The 23,108-nt window shown below is 37.3% G+C and overlaps 1 protein-coding gene across 1 annotated transcript in view; it reads right to left on the bottom strand.

The window, feature by feature from the left end:
• The window catches only part of LOC150107209 (uncharacterized), a 70,090-nt gene that overhangs the window by 14,941 nt on the left and 32,041 nt on the right, over positions 1–23,108 (bottom strand). The window contains exon 2 of the mRNA XM_090391692.1: positions 17,545–17,717. Coding sequence (XP_090247818.1) covers positions 17,545–17,717 — 173 coding nt within the window. The remainder of the gene's footprint in view (positions 1–17,544; positions 17,718–23,108) is intronic.

Raw genomic sequence — 23,108 nt, 5'->3', positions numbered from 1 at the left:
ATGCGTTGGCTGCTTGTTTTTAAATGTTGTGCTAGCATTTCGACGTCAAAATTCATAAAACATTCCATAAAACGGTGTTTGATATTTTGAAATTATTGCCAGAAACAAGAAAAAAAAATTAATTAACCTTAAATAAATCCCATAGATGATCTCCTGTTACATATTTTTATTTTTTAATATTTTTGTTTCCAGCAAAAATAAAGTTGTATTACAGAAATACATTCGCAGAGGACAGACAATTATAAGCATTAGCATGCCTTGGAACATTTGAAATAAACCGCAGGAAGACTCACAAATAGGCTTTTTCTCTACAATGTCGCGCCAAGCGATCACACATTTTTTGCTTCCAATATCGATGATTGCTTGGAAAGAAATAAGACTTCAAGTCTCAGATTTAAAGAAAAACAGAATGTCAGAAGTGAATTTCAACCGGAAAGATTTCTCTCGTCTACTTAATGAATTGCATGAAGCTGTGTATTACGAAAGTGTTTTACAAAGAGACATGACCTCATAATAAATAACTATGTTTCATTTTATCGACAAAGACCGAGAACTTTTGAATTATCCTTTTGTGCATGCTTATCGACCTTTAAATATTTTCATGTATACAGAATAAATAAATGGATGTAAATCAGCAGCTGCTGTTGGAGAAACTGGAAGTATGAGAATGACTTTAGCAGAGCACTAGCTATGAAAATGCATGTATGAACAGGCGATATGCAGAAACAGAATATAAGAGGCGAACTGGAGTGATTCTGTGAGATGGAGGAATCACTAATTCATCTGATTACCCTCTTTACAAGCATCAGGGAATGCTGGAGAGAAATGTGAAGAAGAGATCGGATCATATTTTAATATGCGCGTGTTATCAAAAGAAAGAAGAAATGTTGCGAGAAGTTGGAGTTGAAGTTCGTACTTTATCCTCACCCCATTCAAGAATATTGAGGAGATCAGACATTCATAGTGGAGGATCTTGAGGCTTCTAATGATATGACATTACCAGGCTTGTCAAATCAGAGTGGAGCGTACTGCCATCAGCACATCTACGGACAAGATTTGAAATCAATGTGAGCAGGTCATTTATGTACAGAAGAGAAATAGTGAAAGTAGACCTACTTCCTCGGATGTGATGTGTCCATTCCTTTTCAAGGATGCTCACTCTAAGCATTACTGTCTGCTTCTCACGTAGCATGTTTGAGAATCTGAATGTACTTTTTTTTTTTTTTCGCTTTAAAAATAATATTAGAAGTGTGTTAGCCTGGGCCAGAAATTTTTTTTCTCGCATTGGGGAAACTTATAACTACTTAATAGTGCTGTCTACCACCATATGGCCTCGAACTTTTCTAATACGATTCTGTGATGACATCTCCTTCGCATAAGAAATTAGGATAAACAATTTCTTATGCGCCCACTGGACTGGCAACGGACTCATTGCAGAGCAATATTACACGCACTTGCAGAGATTAATGACTTGCAGAGCAATATTACATGCACAAAACTGAATATTAGCGTTATTTTCTTTATGCCTAACGCTTGAAATTTATTGAGTTAAGGGAAGAAATGTGCTCTTTCGTTTCTGTTCATCTTTAAAATTTACATTAAATAAATGACGCTAATACCGTGCAAAATGAAAGATTTGTTTTTCATAAAAAGCCTTAAAACATATATGGTATTCTTATGTCATTTATTTGGCATAAAGAATTCTCAAATCATAATGCTTCTGAAGCTACCGAAAAAATATTAAGACATCTGGATTTTCATGAAATTGTGAAATACAACAAATGAATCATTATAAAAAATGAATAAAAAATTAATTACAGTTCTTCATAATTTTTTATATTCATATTTTCCTCTATTCTTTGATCAGAAATATTTTATATCTAACCACGCGTAGTTTTATCATCCTGCAAGCAGGATAATCACAACTGTAGTTCAGCTTATTATCCTGCTTGCATGATAAGCTGAACTACACTTGTGATTTTATCAACAGGTGCGTTTCTGTCGTGTAAATTATTTTCATTTCGGCCTCGCCATGTATTCTAAGTGTATAAGCCTCTGGGACAGAATTGGTTTTTTCCCTTTCAGTCGTTTCCGACCCCAAGGTGGCATTGCCCACAGTATTCCTGATGAGATTTTTACAGAGTAGTTCACCATTGCTTTTCCCCAAACCCCAATTTTATCCGGGCTCGGAACGTATTCATGACTGTAATCCATTTGTGTTCACGGGGCCGTTTTGCCTGTTCTGGGGGACGAAAAACCCGAGGTTTTTCCCAGATAAAGGTTCCTCACGTCACGGACGAGAATCGAACCCAGGTCTTTCCGACCAAAGGACTTTGTCTATACCGACTGAGCTATGGAGGCTGTGGGCAAAATTACACTCTGGTAAATCCACGGGTTTATGGGCATGCGAAACCTCGGAGTTAATATTCCAATCGAAGGTAGCTGGCCAAACGAAGGATAAAAATACTTGGATGTGCAACATTCCCTATAGTACAGTCAACCAGACACTGCTGCGCAATGGCTTCAAACAAATGTTAGGTCAATGGAAAGGCCTCTTTCCCCGTGAAAACCGTGCTAATAATAAACGAATTAACATTATCTGGTGGCTTCTTTTCAGATCCGAAATGCAACGCGTTTCTTCTGGAACAAATCCAGCCTCATGTCTCTACTTAGCACGCTAAGACATTTAATAAGTACATTGAAAATTGCACCTACTGCTCCAAATAGGCCTGGAACTGGGAAAAGATAGATCCTCGTCACACAAGGAATTCCAATCAGCTGTGCTTACGGATCCTCTATTTATAAACAGAAACACCAAAGTCTGCTGGCAAGCACCTTTTCTGCAGATAGAATTGAAACGGAATAAGAAAATGAAATCGAAAGTCTTGAAGAGCTTACTGCTGATCAGTCATCATAAAAGCTTTTTTATCACGAGGCATGAAATTACCGCCGAAAACTTCTCACAAAATAAGATTTGGCCTGTCTTGTGAAGTCTTATCCTGTTTCTTGCCAACTTCAAGAAATTACACCATCTCTTCCTCTTAGAACTCCCAGTCTCTCTCTCTATATATATATCCAAACATGCCACTTAACTTCCATTGGGACCTTCCCATAAGACGAAAGTGCTACTAGAGCCTATGCCAACACACAATGGAGGTTGCGGCACATCTTTCCTATCCGACTAAGCTCCACAAATTCCGAATCAGTAAATCAGATGTTTTTGTCTCTTCTGTAATACCCAGGTGCCTTCACACACACACACACAACTGTCCTGCAAACAAACTGGTTATCACGTACATCCTGGATCACTGTTGCTAAAATCTCGCTATATTCCAACCCCACTAACATTCAGTTGTATTGGGGAAGACGATACGAACTTTTAAACAACCGAAAAGCCACCCAGAAACCCAAAGTTTCTCAAACAAGAAAGATACCCTTTCTTCTCATTTGCGTCTGCTTTATATTTTCTAAATCCATTTCCTTCCTTTTTAATGCGTGTCATTAAAATGAGAATAGTTTTTGTTAAGACTTATTCAAATATATTCTTACGAAGGCGAACAATAAAACATTATCTGTCGATATCATCACCTCACCACCTAATCGTAAATGTTAACCCAAGTATCTCTCTGCATCAATTTTCTTCTTTCTTTCCTCTCTTTTCATCACCCCCATTGTCTTCATTTACCTCACCTCCTCAATGCTTTCAGCGTTCTTTTTTTTTTTTTTTTTTTAATCGTCTATATCTCAAGATATTGTACGTCATTTACAATGATCTCCGTTCTCACGTAGTCGCTAAGAAGGGAAGGAAGTGTAAGCCGCAATCAATATCCGACACCCTTAACCGCGTTCTAATTAAAGAGTTTTTTTATAATTGAGGACAGTCAGTAATTAATTAAGTCTTTGTTGTGCCAGCTAATAGGAGTCTCTTTATTTTAAGAAATCTAATTGGTTCCTAATTAACAGACGGGAACTCGCTAATGAGATTAACTCATGTTTTCCCCTGAGAAATTGATAAGGAGTAATTAAGAAGAATGCAGGTTGCTCGAACGCTGTTGATTTTTAATCGAGGAAATGATGAGCTGACCGCCTGGCTGTCGTTCCTGTGGTTTTGGTGCTGACGCTGTTATTTCCGTCACCAAGCAAAATGATATTTCGACATGGCCTACAGCTTAACGCACAGTAAAAGGTAATTGTTATGTCCAAGGTGGGCAGACATTCAGTGCTGTATATTTCGAATTGATTAGGAAATGATAGAAAAATAAAATTAATTAGAAAAGAGTAATTAAATGATCGTCTCCAAACCACTGCTGATGCATAACTTCAATATCATATAATCATCAACATCCATTTTGTAAAATCCGCGTGGTGACATTTGATATTTTTATATAAGCGGACAACAATCAAATTAGTGATCAGTAACAATGTCTCTCACGAGAGGGAGAGACATTGTTACTCTAGAGAATGGCATACTTGTAATAATATAAACATGAATTCCGACGATTAAGGCTTCAGCTGTTATAAATGATATAAACAGGCTTCATAGCCTTGATTAGCCCTATAAAATCTAAGAGAAAATTTTAAAGAGAAAAATCTTTCTTTAAAATTGCTGCTGAATCTGTTTTTTTCACCACGTTCAGCCAGAATATTAGAAAGACTGCTTCAGTGGCTGTAACACCACCTCCAATGTTATGGTTCCACTATCATTTTTCTCAGATTAGTGTGGACAAATCTGGTCGGTGAATATGTTCATAATAATTTTTCTCTCGCCTTCAGACATTCATCATTATACGTAACCTGAAATTGCTTTATAAATGCACGATAGCTTCCTATTGGTGTCACGTGACGGGTCCATCCGCACACAAATTCATTATCAAAATGAAAGTGTATGTATGTCGGACTGCTCTACTGTTTTGCGAGCGTATGCAATCCAATCATTTTGTTGTGACGACAGATAGCTTTTCTTCTGTGAATTCAAATGATTTTGATGAATCTTGTATGTTACTGTTTCCGAATGCGTTTTTATGTGAAACCCAACCACAGCTCATCCCTTTATAGGTAGATTACGACGAGATAATTCTGGAGCTTTGGTGGAACTAACAATGTGTTTTTTTTTCTTCCCCCATTTGAGGCCTCTAATACGTAGGTTGATAGTTGTCACATCGGGCGATGTGACATACCATCCCTAATTTTTTACTTCGGCCACAATGCCAAACTACACCAAAGCCAGGACTTGTGGCAGAAGGTGCTTTCCCACAATCGAATTCCAAAGTGCAAGAAATTTGAGAATGGAGATTTGGATTAAAAATTCTGGATTATTCCGTGGCATCTGAGAAGTTTTTCGGCTTACACAAAAATCGACTACACTTAAGACTAAGTGAAGAGTGTTTGCTCTTACGGACGCATGCACGATTAGAATATCAGAAACTGGAGCACCAAAACAGATTTTCAGAATTAGTCAGATCACACCTACGCTGGAAAACATTACAAATGGCTGTAGGGATACGAATACACAATGGTGGACCCTAAATTTAAGTATCAAATATATTTATTTTTTAATGAAATTCACCTTTCCTGAAGACGATAACACACACACACAGGGTCCGAATCTCCTGTAGCGAAATTCATCTTTATTATTATTGCAGAACAATAGAATTACAAAAATATGAATTCATGCTAAAAGCATGCATATATATAGCATAAAACACTACAAAGATTATATTCCATCTCTTAAGCTCCCTATAATTATCGCAGTAGAAAAGTCAGTCAGTTCTTTCCATAAAAATCCACTGCAAGTGGGAGGAATGCAATTAGATCTCCATAATGCAAGTGGAAAGTTATTGTGAGCAAACAGAAGGCACGGCTGCTGAATGGAGACCCCAATTAACGTAACATAATCCAGTTTTCATCCACACGTTATGATATTCATGCGTTAATTAAGCGCATATCAGCACTTGAATACTCAACTAAGCAGCGCAGAATCACGCGACTAATAAACAAGAATTCTAATGTCATAGTTGGAGATTACCGTATGTTATTCTGTGAGTTCGAACACCTTACTCCCCTCGTACTATATTACGGAACATTGATTTACACAGCATATGCATAGATCTGGAGAAGGATGAACAAACGTAACACAACGCCGTAGATGTTAATCACGTCACCTTTTAGAACAAACAGGAGCGAATAAATACGTAGCAATAGACGCAATAATTGGAAGTAGATAAACAAGAAGTATTGAAGCCAGATAATCTGTTTAGAATCAAATGAACTCAAGATGCCTTAAATCTACGAAACGAAACAAACATTTGTGCGTGGATTAAATTAAGCGCATTTAGCCTCTCCACCAAACACGCCTTACTTGCAACTATATCCACAAGCATACATTAGTTTCTAATAAACGATCTTCGGATGTTCAACCTACAAAAGTATATAACAAGATATTCTCAGAAGACCACAGTAAACAATACAAACTGGGAAACAAAAACGTAAAAGTGAATATGATTAAAATTCGATAATCTTTTTACAATTTAAAGCCCGAAAAATATTTGTTGCGAATGTAAAAATGAAAATGATTACCAAACCATTTTGCCACTTGAGTAGCTGTGCTGTGAGACGCTTGCTTCTTTATTTATGATTAGTAATCTTGTGGTGGCCTCCTCTTTAAAAGGGTTGTAACTAGTTACTAGGGAGATATGAAGCAGGGCGGTTTTCTTGTTGCTTTCCTTGCTATAAGTATTTATGACTATAGCCGTGTATGTTCACAGGGCCGGTTTGCCTGCTCGGGGAAGAAAAAACCAGGGTTTCCGGATGGAAAAAACCCGTATGAGACTAACCTTTAGTCGAAAGAAACCAGATAAAGGTTTCTCACGTCACTGATGGGAATCGAACCCAGGTCTTCCCGACCTGGGCTTCGTCGGAGGCTCATATTTATGATTAGTAGAGCTGTATTAATTTGACTCAAAGCACTTGCAAATTTGATCCCAATCCCTCTGGACACACCGCTGTCCATTGGTTGTGAGGGAATAAAGGGTCGCAATACTCTACCGATCGATTATTTTCACAGTGAAGGGAGTGCGGAAGCGATATTATAGCCAATCAAATAACGTAACCATTTTACACTCTGCGGTAGGATTCGTGTGGGAAGCATGATGACGATGAAAAAAAGAGGAGACTGGACTTCTTTGGCGAGGCATGTTGTTGATCCATATGTGTAAATTAGGTTTAATAATTATGGTAAGGAGACCACAGCAAGTTGTTACTACTCTCGTTTAGGGAAAAGATTACAAATGTGTATATTTGGAGAGAATATTGTTCACGAAATGGGAGGTAGCTGTATTTGAACGTACGACCATTTCAAACCTTGCTTCGATAACAGTAGCAGAGTAAAAGAGAGAGAGAGAGAGAGAGAGAGAGAGAAGCAGGAAGAGGAAGTGATGTTTCGCATACACTTTTATCATCAACATATGGAATCATTCATATTTTAATGAACAGATCATAAAAGGATGAGATTCCAGGCGTATAGTATGCAGCCTTGTCTGTGCCCGGTTAGTACTATATTCCAGATGTCAAAATTTTTAGACAGTGAAAATCACGTAATAATTTTAAATTATTCAACCATCTTTTCCGTGAAGTATTAAATTATTCTTTACCAATTTAGACAGAAGGAAAATATACGAATAACAGTCTTAAGATTTCAATCTTTATTTAAGCTCATGTAACTTATGTTCCAAAATAATTCTAGAACAATCTACTCAAGTATGATCAGTATGAACAAGAGGCGAAAAAATGTGACATTAATTTATTTACAGCAACCAAGATTTATATTGAGGTTGCTTAACGATTGTTAAACTATATAAATGGGAGGAGGCCACAAAAATAACTGCCCGTGGAGAAATGCAAAGAACCAACTGGATATTCTGTCCCAACGTCCAATCCTGATTTTCTCATAGTGTGCATCCCATTAATAGTTTATAACTGGATAGAGCATGAACGAGGATGGCTGCAATTTGGAACTTTTATGACCAAACTCTGTTTTGGCACAGACCGAAATGAAACAAAGTGATAGTACAATATGATCATATGGCATGATAGGTGGGAAGTCTCTTAGTTGCCAATCCAAGTTTATTTCGAATTGAAGATGGGTCCCATCAACTTAAAAGAGGCGAACTAGCAGAAACAAACCGCATAAGCATAACTTTTGTTTATGATTAATAACAACAGTGCTATTATCACCACAATCTTGGTATTTATTGGTCTACCTACTCACTGATGAGACCTCAATAAAGGTTGAAACCGGTCTGGGCAGTAGTGACCTATCTCCCTTAATGTAAAACAACATACTTCTCCTAGGGGATGAGTTTTACATTAGGGCTAATACTAAGAATAGTGATCCTATCTTTATCCACCTTTACTACGAGATGCCCAGTATTGTACTACCCAGGTATTTGCTTACGCTTGGACTCGCTGAACTTTTATAGCTTGCTATATTCGGCATGAAACTCTTTGATTTCTATCCTAGAGTTTCTTATTCGGCTTTAAAATAATGTGGGATTAAATATAATATCCCCTTAATATAAATAACTTCTAAATATTCGCTGTAAAACATTACACTCTTGAATTTTCTGCCATTCAACACTAAATACGAAAGTAAAATTCAAATAGAATTACGTGAGCAGAATTAAAATTTGGATCTCGAGACTTATTTGTACCTACAGTCGAACAAAAAATTTCAGTAGGAGTCTTGTTCGATTATAGGTACGTCTCCTTTTCGGATCGGAGTTTAGATCTTCATGTTGGAGATCTAAACAGAGTAGGAAATGAATAAAGGAAATTGGGGAAAAGGTAAAGCTAATAATAATGGTAAGCACTTGCTGAATTTCTACTCAGAACATGAAGTCATTAAATAAATGTACATCTAAAATGCAAAGGTGCACAAATTTAAACTTGACCACACAAGAAATAATAATAAAAGTCTTATCGACTATGATGTTACTGTTGGCAGTGATATCCTCACGCTAATTCCGGATACAAAATAGGAAGCGATCGCTAATAAAGGTGAAATAGAAACAGAAGATATTCTGTATGTTTCCGGATTAATTACTCAAAGGTTTTAAATGAGATAAGCAGCGACAGAAACAGTAGTACAAAGTATGCAAGTGAAAACGTACATATCAAGTACTGCTATGTACACCTAATGGTGTACATATCAATGCTTGAGATAGGAAAAGTTCTCAGTAATCTAAAATGTGGAAAAGCAGCTGGAGTTGATATCTGACCAGAAATACGACGTGTGGAGATATAAAAGTGTTGTAATTCAGAAGGCTGAATTCCAAATGATTGGATAGATTTCTTATGACATCCATCTACAAAAAGGGCAACAAAACTGACTGAGAAAACTGCAGAAGCATTATCCTAAAATGTATGTCGGTGTACTTGGGAAGCTGCTTTATGGAAGAGAAAACTTGGGAAACAAGCTGAGTGTTCATGCCAAATAGGGGCGGGATTGTTAGGATCCTTTTTTTTTCTTTAGGACAAATAGTAAAGAATAAAGCTCTGTATTTGTGGATCTGGGAAAGCTCCTCAAAGTGTATAATTATATGCTGTAAATGAGACCTACAAAGTAATATATAGCCCATAATCAATTTTATAGTTTTCAATGCAGAACTTATAGAATAAGTAAAACATTTCAGCTACTTAGGTCGAATAGGAAGGAATGTAGGGTTGAATGAAATTATCCAGAACAATACAATCCAATTAGTCCCTTTAAACCAACACAGTTCTTAGATACAAACTAAAGCCAAAAAATATGAGAATTATGAGAAAGAAAAAAAATGGGGGCAAGAACAGAGAGAGTAGAATCGAAAACATTAGAAAAAAAAACTTGATATTGTTAGCATTGAAGAATGTGTGAATAAAGCTGACCAAAGGTTCAATTAAATAGAAGGGGGAAGAGAAAAGGCTAGAAAAAATAGGTTTGATGTCTAGATGGGAGGGAAAAGTCCCAGAAGAAGACCAAATTAGCTGCTTGGATTACGGCCGAATCAGTTTAAGATGTAACAGACCAATGCATTTATGTCTGTAAACTGTTTTTCTGGGCGGTTAGCCTATTTTATGAGATGAAAAATCCTGACACCACCGGATGAAATTGGTTAATCGCCTTCAGCTAGGAAAGAAAAAAAAAAACATAACTTCACGCCCTACAAGGGATTCGAACTCAGATATTTTCAATTCAGAAGGGATCGTTGCTACCGACTGAGATGCCGAGGCTCGAGAAAACCAGAATAAAGAAAGAAATGTAAAACGTGACAATACTGGAAAGTGACAGATTGCAGATGCGGAAGAAAAACTGTTGATAGAAGGCTAGGAACAGTTTTTTTTTTTTTTTTTTTCCAAACATGAAATAAACCCTGAACATATTCGGTTGTAGTTTTATGCCGGATTTGAGTTATTCATCTGCTATCTTGGATGGCTTATCTACTTGGGGAAAGGCGATACTGACGCCTGTACGAATACGGCACCTCACTGGTCAGTGAAAAGGGCAGTAAATTAAAGATTACTCGCTTGTTAGGTATAACTAGACGTCTCATTAAGTAAAATAAGTTTAATTTGTGCACTTTTCTTCGGTGTTCACGCATCCAGAATAATCAGTTCAGGTTCAAGGATTTCTTCATTTTTATGTTTTCCCAATACAATTTTTTTTTTTCAAATCAATTTCATCTTATACATTTTGGTTTCGATTCGAGTTCTTCAGATTTCTATAATGTGTTTTATTATTTATATCTATTCTGAATTGATCCCGCATTCTCATTAGAAATAGCTGTGCTACTAAATATGTTTATTAAAATCCAATCAGACGCGACTCTTTCATACGACAGATAGACCTTTTAAGTTTCTTCGTTGCTTGTTTCTGTAAACTCTTTCTCATTATTTCATCAACACCTGACTGATCAGGGGAAAGGTTGAGATGGTTAAGAGTCCAAAACCCGAAAAGGGCACCGTTGTGGCAGTATTGTTTGTTGTGTTTGATTGCTGACTTTGGTGGAGGTGAGCACCAAATGAAAAGCCGAAATCCACTCTTTGCTGACTTGAGAATCACTTATTAATCTTTTCTTGAGGCACGGGGGGGGGGTATAGTTTTCTGGTGTTTGTAATTATAGGCTAATTTCTTTATTACGATTTAAACCGATATTTTTATCAATTTAAATTTGGATTCTAGTTGGATTTTTTTTTTTTTTCCGATTTAAGTCCATGAGACATCGATTCGATTTCCAGTCCTCAGTCAAGACAGATTAAAAAAGTGCTTCTTAATAGAAAGAAAGATAATTATCTTTTACCGAGTAAGGGACATCATAGGAGGCAGAAATTCCTCCTCCTTTCTCCCCAGCCAACAGTCGGTTAATTTTTCTAAAGAAACCTTTTCTGCAAGATTAAATGAACGCACAACGTATGTAGATTAAAAGCAAATCCATACTCCTACAATCAGTCTGGAAGTAAATGGTAATGTTTCTCATATGGTTCTTATAGCGAGAAGTCGAAATTGTTCAATATTCTTGGTTGCTTCTAAGAGAAGCGCAAGTGCCTCCTCACAGATATTTATGCCTTAATGGTCAGTATACTGCTTGTATTATGGGGTTTTAATCTTAAATGCGGATCTCTATTGACCACCGAATGCACGATCAACATCATACTGGCAATTTGTGAGGCTAACAGATATTTATCGGTACAATACTAATAACAGTCTTTCTATTAGCATCATTCTGTTCAGTTTTATGGTTAGTGATGTACTATGCTATTGATTTGGCCAAACTTCCAACAATGCTCGCTTTTTTTTTTTCCTTTTCTTAAATGCATATTATCAAACCTATCTCAATTATGGGCAGAAGTTCAGCCCTCAATCTATTGTTCAGGGAGCAATTGTTGGGGTTGGTCATCAATTCACATCCTTCCCACACAACTATATCACCGAACAAAGGAAGCTACCGGTCTATAAAATTAGCCGCTTTCAAGACCGATCATGTACGTGTTCTTTATCCACCGGGCTCCAGTCCTCTAGTAATAGGCTCTGCTTACAATTAACGCCTCCAGTGTCTGAACTCCTCTCTATCCCCCCCCCATCCCCGTTCAACCCTTCTTTGGTTTCGTTGCTTGAATGTTAATGAAGAGAGGGCAGCGGAGAACACCTACATTTTTCTCTACCTCCAGCCAGTAATTGGATTTGATGAAGTTGCTGCCGTGAATACACCTGCGCGCGTGCAATGCCACGATCCACCTAACTCGTAACCATTGAAGGCGAACAGTGGGTCAAGAAAAGAGAGCCTGTTTCTAATGTTCGTGGTAATAAGGTATGTAAATACGCTTAATTTACATACACAGTGGACACTTATGGCCGTTCGATTGTTGGGTGTTTCTAATAGAGATCTGATGTCACGAGGAGTCATGTGTGTGTGGCGGCAATAGATGTGCTTCGCTGTTGAACCTGCGTGATGATATAGCAACTCATCTGAACACAGAATCTGTGTTGCTATGCGATACATAGAGTAGTGGGCTTAATAGAGATAGAAAGGATGATGGATAAGTGGGGGAAGGAAAAATGATGCAACCTTTTTCTACTATATTGTTACAGCAGATCTAGAAGATAAAAGGTAGCAGAGCGAGCTCTTCGGGTGTAATTATGCTGATGGAAAGTTACACGTGTGTGTCTGCTGGGGTTTCTTTTAAAATTTTCCGCATTACTTCCCTGATGTACCAAAGAGTGGCTATTTCATGTTGCAACCCAATTAAACGATTGTAGGCGTATTTGCAGAAATGCAAGAAATATATCACTTTGTCTATTCCAGCCTTGTTCTCTAAATTCTTTCAGAAAATTATGACCCTTATTACCATTTTTTATGATAACCCCCCCCCCTTCCACTCCCAAGAAATGTCACAAATCTACAACTTACATTGGTATTGTGGATGGATCAAGGATGATTAGATAAATCTGCTACTGAATGGTGAAAATCATCACTTCCCTCAAGGTTAATGGACGTCTGTGATGCGACTAAGCTTTAAGAAATTTTCTCAGCATGTCTAAAGGTTGATCGAATATTACTTTATTGTGATCTTTGATGTTTTTTTCTTTTCTTTCCCATGAAATTAAATTTTTTTTTACGTCACCTGCGAAAGATAATCAACCGGAAATACTTAAAACGCCATATTTGTTCAATTATCTAGCGCAAATTTGAAGAAGTACTTGCTCATCGTTAATCATGATGCTGGCTAACCCATTATTACGATACTTCCATGTGTATTTCATATTTTTTACCATTAGCTGTAAACATCTGTCTATTTTGTTTTTAAGTGTGTATAAGGAAATTGATTTTCGCTAAACATCCACATTGATCATAGTTCCAAGTTGCTCATCCACTTAAAAAAAAAATATCATAATCGAAAGTAAACATCAACATAAATATTACCTTGCTGTGTTTTATAGATAGAGATGTGCGTGGAATGAAACATTTATTATTCAAAAAGTAAATTACTGGAGAAGTAATTAATCGAACTGAATGTCTTAAATACATTTAGAACGAAGAGGAGAGTGGCAAGAAGATCAGGAGGAGGCGGAGAGAGAGAGGGTAATATTATGTAGAATTGCATTCATTAACTGTTGGACGGGAAACTTAGCTACGTAATCTGAACAAAAAGGAACAGGGCATGATGGATCCACTTAGATAGGCATCAGTAAATATAAGAGGGATATGTGTAATTGAAGGAAGAAGGCATACGGGGATTTTGATCACTAATAATACATCCGCAATCAGCCGAGAGAGCGATAAATATAATTAGTGCAGCACCTGGGCTAGTCTTGCCGTCTTCATCACAGCATCCCACTTGTTCAAACCGAATGTCTCTTACCCAAATTTGGGGTCAACATGAAAGGTTATCGATCAGGTGTGTTGACAGCTTGAACAAGTTTTCTTAAACATTTGCTAACAAGTTAACAGGGATTTGATGAAGAGGGTAAGTAGATACGGTAGTCAACCAGAAATGGCTCGATGATGCATTGCCGGACACGCCCACTAAGGACACTACCTATTCTGTGTTGCGTGGGAAACTCAAATACATCTTCAAACAGGCCATTGATTCAACCGGTAGTCCATTCTTTAGCGAGATGGCGAAGTTTACAAATTAGAAAACTCAACCGAGTCTATACAATGCTGCATCGTTGGCTGTCTAATTATGCGATTTTATTCAATTTAACGACGGTGTAAATGGTTACGCATACCAACGGGGTGTGGTTTCGTGTTGTATTTCCTGTGCAGGCCAACAGTACGCTTATGGAATATCCGAAATGCTCGAACATTAACGACTAGCAATGATTGTGTAGTAGAAGTACGCATGCGCACGTATTATTGAAAATGTGACTATGTATGACGCCGAACTAAAATATTTTTTCCACGCATCTAATAATAATCGCATACCGGAACATTAAGTTTCCAGAAATCTCGTATGGTAATGAAATCATTTAAAATAATAAAAAAAAAAAAAAACAATCTTTTCAAAGGTTGAATGAAAAGTTCTTTTCCGACCTGGTTTGGATGCATCTGCTATCCAGGGAAACAGTCTGTGAGTGTCTTTAAGTGGTAGATGATTTTCATCACTCGATGTGGGGCCATCATCATCCTAATTGGTGCTCTGAAGCGGCTGAAAGCATTTCGTGTTTGGTCCCTAGAATTATCCAATCCTTACAAGCGAACCATGAAAAGCTTACAACCTTTTGTGGATGGGAGTCACATGGTTATAATTCCTTTATTCCTATCATCCAAATGGGCTGACTGTTACTTAAGAGTGTGTTATAATGGCAATCGAGTTTCTCTTTAATTTTGGTTAGCATTATCTCGTAATTTCTATTAAAAAAATAATTATTTACACAGATATAATAAATTGAGTAAGGCAATGAGATACTAAATATAAGTTTTGTTTCTTTACGTATTTAGGAGGAGGCCCAATGTTTATTTATAGCAACTTGGCTTCTTTTGTTGGGGAGAAAACGTTTTTGGTAGGTGAAAACCTTGACACTTCCAGATTAAACTGACAACTATTCATTGTAGTAGGAAGGAGACTGCGATGATCTCACAATGATTTTTTTTTCTTTTCTTTTGCAAATTGAGAGTACCAGAGTATGTCTAAATGGAACATGAGAAAGAAAAAAAGTTAGTCGGTTGTTAAATAAGCATCCTTGCATTGGGATTAAATCGATTTGTAGGAGGAAACCTGATTAAGACATTGGACTCAAGCAGCATGTACTTATCTGCCATTCTTCAGAGCGCAGTTCAATTAGGCTTGAAGGAAGCCTTTGGAATATAGCACAGGGTCACATGGGAAAGTTCGACTTCAATTACTTTGTCGCAAGAAGAGGAGGAAACAAACGTGTCATATTTCAGGTAAGACGATATGTAAATGAAAGGCTTAAATTACTTCACTCTTTCCAAAGCTGAGAGAGTCTAAATGTCCCGACACTTATGCGGTTTTAGACAAATAAATAGATTGAAATGTAACGTCGTAAGTGCATTGTAAGTGAAATTTTGCAGCTAAAATTATATTACATATACAGTTCCGTTTAATAAGGGGGGGGGGGGGAAGAGATTTCTGAATGCATTTGCAAGTAGAAAATACTCTCATATCTTAAGGCTACAAAAACCAGGGTATTGTGTTTACGTGTGTTCTGTAGATTCTCCTAATTCTGTGGGATCAAAAACACTTTCTAGGAGGAAAACCTTATAAGATTACTAACAATCCAGCTGAAAGCTCAAAAAGATACTTCGCGTTCTTGACCAGATTCCAACCAAACGAAGGTAACGGATCCAATAAAGGCATTATAAGGAGTTGAGATACCACCTCCACTGGAATTATCTATCCACCCATGATTAGTACCAGACTTTCAAACCTGGATTCATGAACCCCACACGTAACATCAGAAGAAAAATAGGCCTAACCCTTGTCCTATTGGTTCACCTAGTTCCATCCCCCGTTTTTTTTTTTTCTGGAAAGTATAAATTTGGTAGTTCTGGCAGATGAAAGCTTTGTTTGCTGATACAAACAAATTTGCAGTTTGCTAAACTGCTGTCTACTTGCAATTTTGCTTCGGGAAGTATCATATACTATTTTCATTCGAGTAACCTTTGATTTTCCTCGGCAACTAAGTTTCTAGTGACTAGCCTTGATTTTGCACTAATTAAAAGACACGAACTTTTGTCCAGGATCGCTTGTTTCGAACTGTTGCCTCTCATCAGTCTAATCTAATCGGAAACCCACAAAGGGCCAAAACTGTCTTCTCTTTGCATAGTCTCATCTGTATGCTCGCTATTAAACGGAAACAAACTTTAAAATCTCCTTATAATTACAAACATAATTACCAGATTCGTATGCTTAGACACTGATGCAAAAGGCGGATTATCGCAAACTTACCCTAATCACATCGGTATCAATTTCGTTTTATTTTACTAATTATGGGAATGAAATGCTTCCCAACTATTACAGACCTATTCTTTACATTTTTACATATTTAAAAACCAACAAAAATTTTGGAAAAGGTAAAACTTACCACTAGAGGACGCTTTAACTCTTAGCTAGAGGTTTTAAAATTCATTAAGAGTGTAATTGTCGCTAAAGAAGATGCCACCAAAAGGCGGATTATGAATGCTTCTTTTGAAAGTTGAATGAGAAATGTGGACGGCAATGGAACGACAAAGAAAAGCCTCAGCAACTCGAGTTCATTAAAAAAATCTCTCTTAATGATTGCCATTGCAGAAAGGAACAATATCTCCGCGGTACGCTACCTATGCACTGCTAATAATAGTCACTTCCGCACCTACGACAGCCGCTTGGCGTTCCACCTGGCTACACCTGAATGTTATACTTGTTTCGCTTCTAAGTGACCAAATAATCACGGCTTTTGTTAACATTTTGTGGCCTTCGTTCGTCACAAAGGACGCAACGGTTACGGCAATTAGTTCGTTATCAGTTGATCAGAATTTGTTAGGGGGATAAATAGGTCGCTAAGTCTGGGAACCACCAAGGGTGATTGTAAGAGGGAGTACAATGAAAGGGCTACTTGGAGCTATAAAGGGGTCTTTGGCTATATTTAAATGGTGCAATTAACGGGCTAGTTAAAGATAACTACCTTAAGTAGGACAGACACAAATGCGCCTTTTATTATTATTATTATTATTAATGTACAGAAAATTTCCTCTGCAGGAACATAGATTATAATCTTCAGACTTTGTAGACAACAGTCTGCTAATTCTTTAAACCAGTTTCATTCTCTCACTCGGGTCTGAAGTTTATGGCGCAAGGAATAAGAATAATAGAAAAGAAGAAAATAACACGTATTAGTTTGTTTTTTTGTTTTTTTCAGAATGGCTTTTAAACCAACGAATGATATTTCCTGAACCATCATCGGGGCAAAAACACCTCCAAACAGAATGCGCCATCAAAGTACTTCTGCTAAATGCTTGAACAATGGAAAAAACCATCTATCATATGTTAGCATGCACTTCACCCTACCTGGGTTTCCGTGAGACCTAAACTTTGTGCTAGTTGTTTCCTCTCGGCCCCTACGACGTAATGATTCTTCTCGAAGGCGTGCTCCAATTTTAACAGTTGGGATGGTGAAAATGCTGTTCGAATCCTCTTGGGTTTTCGAAAAGGATGAAGTAAGAAACCTGGTGCATCTGGGCCTAAAACAAAATTAAAGTGTTTTTATTATTTCAGTCACCTTTTTATTACTATCTTAAATTCTTTTAAAATTCTGTCAAAAAAAAAAGTTAACATATTTATGTACTACATTTTGTTTATGTTATGGCAACCTTTAACATATGTTTCAGTTATATTGGTACCTATCCTGTGCTAAAACGAGTATTTATCCTGTTTTAATAATGCATCAACTGATACATTATTTTCCATTCGATGCTGTGAGTAGTGTGCTTTATTTTTATTTATTTATGTAATGAACTAAATAAGTCAAGTCATAGCAGATAGATCTCAAATGGAGATCCATTTTTGAGGCTCTTTTATATTAATCAGCTCAACCGAAATCGGGCATATTAAAATATTATAATATAATAAATCGGTAATTTCATTCACCTGTTTTTTTTTTTTTTTTGATTTTTTATCTCCCTACCGTAGAACATCGATAGTCTGTCTACTCAGGTCCCAAATGGACTAAAAATCGACTATTATTTCTCCATTTGTCTTTATACATTTCCATGTGCATCTGAGGCTTTAAACTGGTTGATATTCTACTGTCTACCGTTTCTAATAACAACAGTCCACTGATACCCCCCCCCCCCAAAAAAAAAAAACTTTTTGACAAGTAGTTTTTTAAATCAGCAGCTTGACATTAAATGCTTTTACTTTTATTTTCTAAAAGCTGACCACGGTGTCATGAAATCATGACACACACACACACGTGACCTAAGAATGATAGTGATTTGGTCAATTTTCACTAAGATGTACTACACTCATAGAAAATCAATGTGTCCAAAGACAGCTATATACAATCTGCAGTAAAACGCTGTCGATTAAAAAAGAGAGAGAAAAAAATTGACTTCGTGCTAAAGTGAGATAAAACACCAAAATTGCAGTTGTGTCGATAAAGTTCAACAATCAACTCGGTACACATTTGACATCACAATGCCTAATCGTGAGTCAGTTCCAATCACTGCCAACAATGGCGTGTCTCATTCGTTTTGTAAGGCACGCTGTCTGCAACACGTGTTAATTGCAACTGAAATCATGTGATAGATACCATCAGTATTTCAACAAAACTATTACAAAAATGATTACTCGTACAACGCATAGAAAAAGACAATGCTCAGCAAAAATTGTCATTTCCACTCGTGCTGTATTAACTGTAGGTGGCTCAAAAGACAGCCCTTCTAGCTTGCATTACGAGTTTGGCTACTCCGTTTCATTCGCCTACCGGATCTTGTATTTAGTATTCAGCTCATGGACACAACACGTGAGAAGACAACGGAATGTGTATTTTAGCTCGACCTTTGGAGGCGTTCCTGCTACGACTGACCATTATAATTTAAAGCCATCTGTAAACAGGTTTTTAACAGGGATTTGACCCGATGCGCTAGGCCTAGCAGCCTAGAGCTGATGTAAAGGCGATAAGTTCCCCTCCTCTCCCCTATTGTAGTGTAATCAAATGAGCATTTTTGGCAATAAAGGTGCAAACGTGTCACGCCGGTTGGGTAGATTGGGGATCGCTGGCGTTTGGGAGCTAAACCTGCACGTATAATTTTCGAAAAGGAGAAAAACAACAGATTAGAGGGATTTGAAGAAAAAGAAATGCATTTGAGCTAAGTTAATCCATTTTATTATCGAGGAAACAAATGATTAGTAGCAATACGGATGGACCCTTATTTCTTTTTGATGCTAAAAGTGTCAAGTGCGTTGCGAGGGTGAACCATATATATATTATGTAAGCACCTAAAGATTTTCTTCAAGTTGCTGCGTTTATGTAGTAAAAAAAAAAAAAAAAATTTAAGAGCTATTTTTGAAGTTTTCCTCCCCCCCCCCCCCGCTTCTTTATAATCGAGGTGCTCAAAATTGTCAAAGCATTGGTAGTTATCAAGTATCAAAGAAAATGCAGCTATCTTTCTCCAGGACGATGTCTGCTAAGCCATAGGCTGATTCAGCTTGAAGCCGTGTTTGTGTGTAGGTGGCAGCGAATTTAACAAGGTGGAGGAAAGCTCAGTCGAATGCGAGTCTTTACAAGTTCTATTATTTCGAAATGGAAACCAGGAATGTCTATTCCTAGCTCTTCTTCACAAACAGGGTGGTGGCCATAATTCAAGAGGAGGTGTTCAGAACCCTGTAGCGAGAAATGTATTGGACGAAATTCAACCAAACTTGGTAAGCACACTCTGAACGTGGGGATTTGATTTACAGAAGTTTGCTCTAGAGACCAAACACGGAAAATTTTCAAGCCCCTTCAGGCCTCCAGTAAGCGGGGCGGTGGTCTCACACCGGGTAATGAAATTCATCTCCCGTCTAAAGAGAATCAGAAAACATCTATGCCCACGGTGGGGCTTTGAGCCTGTTGGTTGGAGAGTGGTTACACTAACCACTTGGCCAGCTGAATATCAAAATGAGAAATTAGTGAAGATACAACACGATCAGTGCTTGGTTTATTTTATCTCAATGTTTACTTTCTCACAATGAATAAAAGAAAAAGCTATCGTTTTTTTCTTTCATTCATATGAGCGTGTCACTCTTTCCCGCTGACATTGGAGCAATCATTTCTTTCACGCACTTCCCAGTCCTTCTTCCCATCCGCAATCCGAGAGAAAACAGGTGAAATGGTCGCTTTTCTACGAGTAAAGCAGCGGATTCAAATTCAGGCAGCTGAAATCCGTCATCTACTACTTAAAGATTCGCAAATATTTATGCCACAAGAAGCCAGGAACTTTCATACGGCTGAAGACGCATTAGCTGGTCTCCGCTCCAGGAAATGCAAGCGTTTCATCCCACAAGCCAGCCAGAAGAATATGCACAATTAACGGGCATAATTCAGTGGTCTTAATTCAAATCAAACCAAGTGAAAAGAAAGTGTGTGTGTGTGTAAAATATTCATCTTGCTCAAATATTATTTTTTGATTAGTGCGACTCTGCATGCCGTAAGTTTAGCTATTGCACGAGCAAAGTTGTTACCATTCTACTTCAACTTACGCAGACGTTTTATTCTTCAATGTTTTTTTTTTTTTTTTTTTCATTTATCACCCCCACTCCACGTTCCCACACACAAAAGTAATTGCGAATATTAAGTTTGGAAACATCAGGATGAACCACCCTGTAAACATAGTATCAAAAATTCCGACAGCAAAGCTCATGGAGATTTGTATTACTGTTCACCTTCCTGCCGAAGTAACAATCTCGTTCACTGTTCGTCAAATAGACAGACTTGGTTAGCCAACTGGATAGGATAATTGGCTATTATCTATTGAGCATGTGCACTACGCATCCATGCACTCTTCTAGTGTCAGCTCATGGGAGAGACTCCGTGGATTACATAATCTATGGAAACCTAATCTCGAGACCAAACGTAGACCTTTTTCAGTTCATGTGAGCCTCCAATAAACAGGACAGTGGTCTCGCACGGGACAGTGAAATTCGTATACCATCTAAATAAATAAACGCAAACATCTCTGCCCACAACCCACTGACTGGAGAAGCTCTTCACTCTACCAACAAGGCTGACATTACTTTATCTTCTCACTCTTTTGCCTTACAACTGTCCCTTAAGGTCGCGATAGAATTATTTTGAAATTAATAATTTTATTTCCAGCTCCGATTTGGTATATTTATTAATGAAAAATCAATATCTTTTCTACTACTTCTCAACATTTGCGACACTCCACAAGTGATGGAATCACTCTCCTCACTATGAATTTTCATACTCTGGAAATATTTTACGGGATAACGGTATCCATTTTTGTGAAGAAGTGAATAATGCAGCAGCATCTTTCAAGGAACTGATTTCACTGTTGGTAAAGTACATAGGATTTATTCTGATGGAATAAAGAACATACACTGCTGGAACTGCTATAATATAGAACAGAATTATATTGGCCAGCAGCCAAAACGATACGTTCAACTTACGCCAAATTTAAGACATTGGGAAAAAAAATATATATATTATAAACAGTTAACGGGGATTTACTCTTTTGTAACATACCTTCTGATGGTAAGTGTCAAAACACGTGAGATCTTCATGTTTCTCGATCTACCATAAAGGATGCAGTCGGTTGAATAATGAAGAGAATGCTCACCGTGATACGGATGTCACTGGAGAACAAAAAATACAATTTATTTAAAGAGCATTACAGATCGCATTCGTCCCATCTTAGTCAATTATTCAGTTTTCATACAGACACAGGCGACGTTTCCCCCAACATAAGAGAACAATCGACCTAAGTGCACACTGCATATCAGGTATAGTATGTTCTTGTCAAAAGACGAGATGGTAAACAAAAACATCCCATCTGAATGGCACCGAATTTTAATCCTGAAAGATGATCACTTTCAATATACTGTTGATCTGGTACTCGGAATTTGTCTGTCGGTGATTTCACAAGCATAATAGTGAAGTTTTTTAGCTCAAAAAAGTGAAAAAACAGACTTAGAATCCACTATCCTCATCGATGAAGACCTAAGAAGATCCTGATACCTAAAAGAGCGAAGAAGTCACATTGTTGAACATCCCTTTCAGACACTACAAGAATCTATACGGTATTGAACTCAAGCTGTTATTACATGTAAAAGTCAGGGCAGACCGGGAAGGGGGTTGAAAGCGCTTTTAATTTTCTGGCCAAGGAGCAGATTCATACTTTGCGCATACAAATTCTTATTTCAGTGGATTTTGGGGATGATGAAAAAGGCATCTGTTAGATTTTTTTTTTTTTTTTGCGTCAATTGGATCACCTAAAATTCCCGATGTGCGATATATTTGATTAAATGCGATTTCCAATTTCATAATCCGAGTTGCTAATTTTGAAAGTTATCCAAGCAATGCAGACGTCAGCAAGAGATTTACCTCTTTAAAGACATTACTACAGACGAAATAGTACGTGGTCTCCTTTCCTAAATTATGTTTGTTAGTTGTCAGGATGACTAAAACACCTTCAGTTCAAATAATACTTATTTAAAAGTTCACTTGTCCTCGGGATTTGAACCCAGGTCTTTCCAAACGAAGAACAAATGTTGCTTCATCCTCGCAACAGCGTCACCTTCCGTTAAGAATAGCAGACGTAAAACTGTATATAAAATGGATTTTAAAATAAATTTACAAAGATTTATTAAAGAAAATTACTGCAGAAGGGCAAGGAAATAATCTTTTTTTTTTGTGTGTGTGTTCGGAAATTAACTTTGTAATATTCGTTTCGGTTCAAAAGAACACTGGCAAGATGCCTGTTTAATGACTAATTTCGTTATGAATGGCTTTAATTCTTCACAAAAAATTAATTCCTTTTTTTGTGAGACAAAAAAAAACACGCAACACCTGCTGTGATCACCTGCCAGCCCATTAAGGACATTACCCTAAGGCTCTTAACAAGACGCCA

The sequence above is a fragment of the Typopeltis vanoorti genome, chromosome 4, assembly GCF_054136105.1.
Source record: "Typopeltis vanoorti isolate ZY-2024b chromosome 4, IOZ_Tvanoo_1.0, whole genome shotgun sequence".
Lineage (NCBI taxonomy): Eukaryota > Metazoa > Arthropoda > Arachnida > Uropygi > Thelyphonidae > Typopeltis > Typopeltis vanoorti.
Note: the sequence above shows the minus strand (reverse complement) of the source record. Positions and strands in the feature narration are given on the sequence as shown.